We start from the raw sequence: 7,558 nt of genomic DNA on the forward strand, positions 1-7,558 counted from the left end.
CACACACACACACACATACACACGCACGGACAAAAGTATGCACACAAGTACGCACACTAGTATGCAAACTTGTTCTATTTTTGTATTAGCATAGCCACAACTACCCGTGTCATATTGTTGATAATTCCCTAGAGTTAACACCGACAGCAGTCACACAGACAGAGACAAACAGATTGGTGAGAGGCATATCATGTAGTATATTATCAAACTAAGGCTGGTGGGAGTCATATCATGTGTTATATTATCAAACTATGGCTGGTGGGAGTCATATCATGTATTGTATTATAAAACTAAGGCTGGTGGGAGTCATGTGTAGTTTATTATCAAACTAAGACTGGTGGGAGTCATGTCATGTGGTGTATTTTCCCACTAAGACTGGTTCGAGTCATATCATGTATTATATTATCAAACTAAGGTTTGTGGGAGTCATATCATGTATTAAAATATCAAACTAAGACTGGTGGGAGTCATATAATGTATTATATTATCAAATGAAAGGTTGGTGGGAGTCATTTCATGTAATATATTATCAAACTAAGGTTTGTGGGAGTCATAACATGTGTTATATTATCAAACTAAGGCTGGTGGGAGTCATATCATGTTGTATATTATCAAACTAAGGCTGATGGGAGTCATATCATGTATTGTATTATCAAACTAAGACTGGTGGGAGTCATATCATGTTGTATATTATCAAACTAAGGCTGATGGGAGTCATATCATGTATTGTATTATCAAACTAAGACTTGCGTGAGTCATATCATGTATTATATTATCAAACTAAGGCTGGTGGAGTCATATCATGTAGTATATTATCAAACTAAGACTTGCCGGAGACATGTCATGTTGTATATTATCAAACTAAGGCTGGTGGGAGTCATATCATGTTGTATATTATCAAACTAAGGCTGGTGGGAGTCATATCATGTTGTATATTATCAAACTAAGGCTGATGGGAGTCATAATGTATTGTATTATCAAACTAAGACTGGTGGGAGTCATATCATATAATATATTATCAAACTAAGGCTGATTGGAGTCATAATGTATGGTATTATCAAACTAAGACTGGTGGGAGTCATATCACGCATTATATTATTAAACTAAGGCTGGTGGGAGTCATATCATGTAGTATATTATCAAACTAAGACTGGTGGGAGTCACGTGGTGGCTGACTGATGTTGACTGATAAAGAGTTTCACTACTATAGTTCACACAGAGACAGGACATTGCATGGAGAAGACACAGCCACAGATGCATATTAGAGCTGATGTAAGAAGTAGAAGTTGCTGTACTTGATCACCAGTGTGTTAGAATGTCAGAGGGAGTCTATCAAAACTCAGATGGATTTGAAGACGATGAGCCTGATGCAATGAAGAACACAGACATTGACGGCCAATTATATGCCAACGTAAGAGCCTTCAAGTCCAGTACAAGAAATGGAGTTGTTGCATCTGGTAAGATTGCACGAACACACACACACACACAGACACATACTTTACACAAATCAAATCAAAGTTTATTTGTCACGTGCGCCGAATACAACACGTGTAGACCTTACAGTGAAATGCTTACAGACAGGATCTAACCAATAGTGCAAAAAAGGTGTTAGGTGAACAATAGGTAAGTAAAGAAATAAAACAACAGTAAAAAGACAGGCTATATACAGTAGCAATGCTATAAAAGTAGCGAGGCTACATACAGACACCGGATAGTCAGGCTGGTTGAGGTAGTATGTACATGTAGATATGGTTAAATTGACTATGCATATATGATGAACAGAGAGTAGCAGTAGCGTAAAAGAGGGTTTAGCATGTGGTGGGTGGAGGGACACAACGCAGATAGCCCGGTTAGCCAATGTGCGTGGGCACTGGTTGGTTGGCCCAATTGAGGTAGTGTATACATGAATGTATAGTTCAAGTGACTATGCATATATGATAAACAGAGTGTAGCAGCAGCGTAAAAAGAGGGTTTGGGGGGGTTGGGGGGGCACACAAAGCAAATAGTCCGGGTAGCCATATGATTACCTGTTCAGGAGTCTTATGGTTTGGGGCTAAAAACTGTTGAGAAGCCTTTTTGTCCTAGACTTGGCACTCCGGTACTGCTTGCATGCGGTAGTAGAGAGAACAGTCTATGACTGGGGTGGCTGGGGTCTTTGACCATTTTTAGGGCCTTCCTCTGACACCGCCTGGTGTAGAGGTCCTGGATGGCAGGTAGAGGTCCTGGATGGCAGGTAGCTAGCTCCAGTGATGTACAGCGCTGTACGCACTACCCTCTGTAGTGCCTTGCGCTCAGAGGCCGAGTAATTGCTGTACCAGGCAGTGATGCAACCAGTCAGGATGCTCTCGATGATGCAGCTGCAGAACCTTTTGAGGATCTGAGGACCCATGCCAAATCTTTTAAGTTTCCTGAGGGGGAATAGGCTTTGTCGTGCCCTCTTCACGACTGTTTTGGTGTGTTTGTACCATTCTAGTTTGTTGTTACACTACAGCCACGTCGATGAGAATGGAGGTGTGCTCGGTGCTCCTTTTCCTGTAGTCCACAATCATCTCCTTAGTCTCGGCAACATTGATGGATAGGTTGTTATTCTGGCACCACACGGCCAGGTCTCTGACCTCCTCTCTATAGGCTGTCTCGTTGTTGTCTGTGATCAGGCCTACCACTGTTGTGTCGTCTGCAAACTTAATGATGGTGTTTTAGTCGTGCTTTGCAATGCAGTCGTGGGTGAACAGGGAGTACAGGAGGTGACTGAGCACGCACACCTGTGGCGCTCCAGTGTTGAGGATCAGCGTGGCAGATGTGTTGCTACCTACCATCACCACCTGGGGGCGGCCCGTCAGGAAGTCCAGGATCTAGTTGAAGAGGGAGGTGTTTAGTCCCAGGATCCTTAGCTTAGTGATGAGCTTTTAGTATACTATGGTGTTGAATGCTGAGCTGTAGTCAATGAATAGCATTCTCACATAAGTGTATATTTTGTCCAGGTGGGAAAGGGCAGTGTGGAGTGCAATAGAGATTGTATCATCTGTGGATCTGTTTGGGCGGTATGCAAATTGGAGTGGGTCTAGGGTTTCTGGGATAATGGTGTTGATGTGAGCCATTACCAACCTTTCAAAGCACTTCATGGCTACGGACGTGAGTGCTACGGGACTGTAGTCATTTACGCAGGTTGCCTTTGTGTTCTTGGGCACAGGGACTATGGTGGTCTGCTTGAAACATGTTGGTATTACAGACTCAATCAGGGACATGTTGAAAATGTCAGTGAGGACACCTGCCAGTTGGTCAGCACAACATGATCACACAGTCGTCCGGAACAGCTGATGCTCTCATGCATGCCTCAGTGTTGTTTGCCTCGAAGCGAGCATAGAACTGATTTAGCTCATCTGGTAGGCTTGTGTCACTGGGCAGCTCGCAGCTGTGCTTCCCTTTGTAGTCTGTAATAGTTTGCAAGCCCTGCCACATAAGACGAGCGTCGGAGCTGGTGTAGTATGATTCAATCTTAGCCCTGCATTTGCGCTTTACCTGTTTGATGGTTCTTTGCAGGGCATAGCAGGATTTCTTGAAAGCTTCCCGGTTAGAGTCCCGCACCTTGAAAGCAGAAGCACATCCATGGCTTCTGGTTGGGGTATGTACGTACAGTCACTGTGGGGACGACGTCCTCGATGCACTTATTGATAAAGCCAGTGACTGATGTGGTGTACTTCTCAATGCTATCGGAAGAATCCCGGAACATGTTCCAGTCTGTGATAGCAAAACAGTCCTGTAATTTAGCATCTGCTTCATCTGAGTCACTGGTGCTTCCTCCTTTAATTTTTGCTTGTAAGCAGGAATCAGGAGAATAGAGTTGTGTCGGATTTACCAAATGGAGGGCGAGGGAGAGCTTTGTATGCATCTCTGTGTGTGGAGTACAGGTGATCTAGAATGTTTTTCCCTCTGGTTGCACATTTAACATGTTGATAGAAATTTGGTATAACTGATTTAAGTTTCCCTGCATTAAAGTTTCCAGCCACTAGGAGCGCCGCCTCTTGGTGAGTGGTTTCCTGTTTGCTTATTTCCTTAATACAGCTGACTAAGTGCTGTCTTAATGTCAGCATCTGTCTGTGGTGGTAAATAAACAGCCATGAAAAGTATAGCTGAAAACACTCTAGGCAAGTAGTGTGGCCTGCAATTTATCACAAAATACTCTACTTCAGGCGAGCAAAATCTAGAGACTTCCTAAGATTTCGTACACCAGCCTGTTGTTTACAAACATGCACAGACCGTCCCCCGTCCCTCGTCTTACCGTGTGTGCTGTTCTATCTTGCCGGTGCAGCGTATATCCCGTTAGCTGAATATCCATGTCGTCATTCAGCCACGATTCTGTGAAACAGTTTCTGATGTCCCGTTGGTAGGATATTTGTGATCGTACCTCGTATAATTTATTGTCCAATGATTGCACGTTGGCGAGTAGTATTGACGGTAACGGCAGCTTTCCCAGTCGTCTTTGCCGGGTCTTGACCAGGTATCCGGCTCTTTGCCCTCCGTACCTGCGTTGCCTCCTCTTGCAAATAACGAGGATGATGGTCTTGTGGGGTGTTTGGAGAATGTCTTGTGCGTCATCTTTGTTGTAGAAAAAGTCATTGTCTAATCCGAGGTGTGTAATCGCTGTCCTGATATCGAGAAGCTCTTCTTTGCCGTAAGATATGGTTGCAGAACCATTATGTACAAAATAAGTTACAAACACATTAAAAAAAAAACACACATAAAAAACACACATTAAACAGGTGAGATTTCCCTGTAGTGCAATAGCTTTATTTGTCTCAATCCTGGATGAAACAGTAATACACATTACCAAAGATATTTAATCATTTGTGATTCAGTACATTTTCAGTGGTGGGAGAGACCCTCTGGAGTTGCTGCAGTTTGTCTGGGGCTGCTGTGTGTTTTCCTACTGGCAGGGATCATAGGCCTGTCTGTCAACTGTAAGTTTAGTATGTTTTTACTGAGACTTAAGTAGCCTACTAAATTATACTTACTCATTAATGGTGTTTTAGTTACATGTTTGATGAACTTTCCCTTTTACAGATGGAGTCACTGATCATCACAACTCAACAGAGATAGACCAGCTACAGGACAGCAACAGCCTTCTGACTAAAAAGAGAGACCAGCTACAGAACAGTTACAACACCCTGACTAAAGAGAGAGACCAACTACAGACCCGTTACAACACCCTGACTAAAGAGAGAGACCAGCTACAGACCAGTTACAACACCCTGACTAAAGAGAGAGACCAGCTACAGACCAGTTACAACACCCTGACTAAAGAGAGAGACCAACTACAGACCCGTTACAACACCCTGACTAAAGAGAGAGACCAGCTACAGACCAGTTACAACACCCTGACTAAAGAGAGAGACCAGCTACAGACCAGTTACAACACCCTGACTAAAGAGAGAGACCAACTACAGACCCGTTACAACACCCTGACTAAAGAGAGAGACCAACTACAGACCCGTTACAACACCCTGACTAAAGAGATAGACCAGCTACAGACCAGTTACAACACCCTGACTAAAGAGAGAGACCAGCTACAGAACAGTTACAACACCCTGACTAAAGAGAGAGACCAACTACAGACCCGTTACAACAACCTGACTAAAGAGAGAGACCAACTACAGACCCGTTACAACACCCTGACTAAAGAGAGAGACCAGCTACAGACCCGTTACAACAACCTGACTAAAGAGAGAGACCAGCTACAGACCAGTTACAACACCCTGACTAAAGAGAGAGACCAGCTACAGACTGAGAAAAAAATTCTTAGTGAGAGGCTTTCTAATCTCAGTGAGTAAACCTACAGTAGTACATTTTCATTAATCGCACACACTTTATCGTGTGTCTGTGTTATTTTATCCAGTGTGAAAAGATGAAAGAAATTCATGATTTCATCTTGTAGAACAAACCTGTCCTGAATGCTGGCAGAAGTTTGAATCCAGTTGGTACTTCCTGTCTACTGAGACTAAAACCTGGAAGGGGAGCAGAGAGGACTGTCTGGAGAGAGGAGCAGACCTGGTGATCATAAACAGTGAAAAGGAACAGGTGAGAGAGTGAGTGGGGGGGGGGGGGTCTGGGTGTGCAGGCGGTAAATATGGTCAAACATATACGCATAAATATTTATCTTTCTCAACAAAAGGAGTTTCTCTTCAACCTCAACAAGGGAGTCTGGATTGGTCTGACTGACTCTGTTACTGAGGGGACCTGGAAATGGGTGGACGGCACCCCACTGACCAACCCAAGGTAATATATTACTGCTCTAATAACACTTACCACCCCAAGGTAATATACTACTGTTATAATAACACTGACCACCCCAAGGTAATATACTACTGTTATAATAACACTGACCACCCCAAGGTAATATACTACTGTTATAATAACACTGACCAACCCAAGGTAATATACTACTGTTATAATAACACTGACCAACCCAAGGTAAAATACTACTGTTATAATAACACTGACCAACCCAAGGTAATATACTACTGTTATAATAACACTGACCACCCCAAGGTAATACACTACTGTTATAATAACACTGACCACAGTGTAAGGAGAAGGACTGATTCTCTGTGTTGTTCATACTCTACGTTCTCCATACTCATCTGATAGACCAACACTGATCACAGAGTTAGAGATGATAACTACTCTGACAATAAGGCTCCAATTTTCAGTTCATTCAACCTTTATCTATACAGGTTATTGTCATTAATGGCAGCAGTCAACAAAGTTGAATTTAAACTGAAACATTTCTGTGCATTATTTAGGATTGTGATGTTCTAACCATGATATCTGACTGTTGTTCACCCTGTAGGTACTGGTATTAACCATGATATCTGACTGTTTTTAATCCTGTAGGTACTGGTATTAGCCATCATATCTGACTGTTTTAACCCTGTAGGTACTGGTATTTACCATGATATCTGACTGTTTTTAACCCTGTAGGTACTGGTATTAACCATGATATCTGACTGTTGTTAACCCTGTAGGTACTGGTATTATCCATGATATCTGACTGTTTTTAACCCTGTAGGTACTGGTATTAACCATGATATTTGACTGTTGTTAACCCTGTAGGTACTGGTATTAACCATGATATCTGACTGTGTTTAACCCTGTAGGTACTGGTATTTACCATGATATCTGTCTGTTGTTAACCCTGTAGGTACTGGTATTAACCATGATATCTGACTGTTGTTAACCCTGTAGGTACTGGTCTCCACATCAGCCTGATAATTTTGGTGGCAAACCAGAATATGGTGAGGAGGACTGTGTTCAGATACATAAAGAACAGAGTTCTCGAAAGTCATGGAATGACATATCATGTGGCATCAAACTCAACTGGGTCTGTGAGAAAGTGCTTTAACATCACCATGACAACATACTGTAACACATACAGTAGCCTACAGTGCACACAACTTTCTCCTTCATTCTCTCTCTCACACACACACCGTCACACACCCTCATTCACACACACGCACGCACACCTGCATGCACGTACACAAACACACGCACACACACACAC

At 42.8% G+C, this 7,558-nt stretch overlaps 1 protein-coding gene across 1 annotated transcript; it reads left to right on the forward strand.

Annotated features, from left to right (window-relative positions):
- Positions 1 to 1,315: 1,315 nt before the first annotated feature.
- On the forward strand, positions 1,316 to 5,828 carry LOC118966647 (GRIP domain-containing protein RUD3-like). The gene is made up of 2 exons (XM_036989381.1): positions 1,316 to 1,457; positions 5,062 to 5,828. Exons 1-2 carry the CDS (start codon positions 1,316 to 1,318, stop codon positions 5,826 to 5,828), a joined length of 909 nt encoding a protein of 302 aa, XP_036845276.1.
- Positions 5,829 to 7,558: the final 1,730 nt, after the last annotated feature.

The sequence above is a fragment of the Oncorhynchus mykiss genome, chromosome 10 (genome assembly GCF_013265735.2).
Source record: "Oncorhynchus mykiss isolate Arlee chromosome 10, USDA_OmykA_1.1, whole genome shotgun sequence".
Taxonomy (NCBI): Eukaryota; Metazoa; Chordata; class Actinopteri; order Salmoniformes; family Salmonidae; genus Oncorhynchus; species Oncorhynchus mykiss.

Coding starts and splice junctions, on each gene's coding strand:
- LOC118966647 (XM_036989381.1), top strand. CDS start 1,316: ATGTCAGAGGGAGTCTATCAAAACTCAGATGGATTTGAAGACGATGAG. Junction 1,458..5,061: donor AAATGGAGTTGTTGCATCTG/GTAAGATTGCAC, acceptor TCCCTTTTACAG/ATGGAGTCACTGATCATCAC.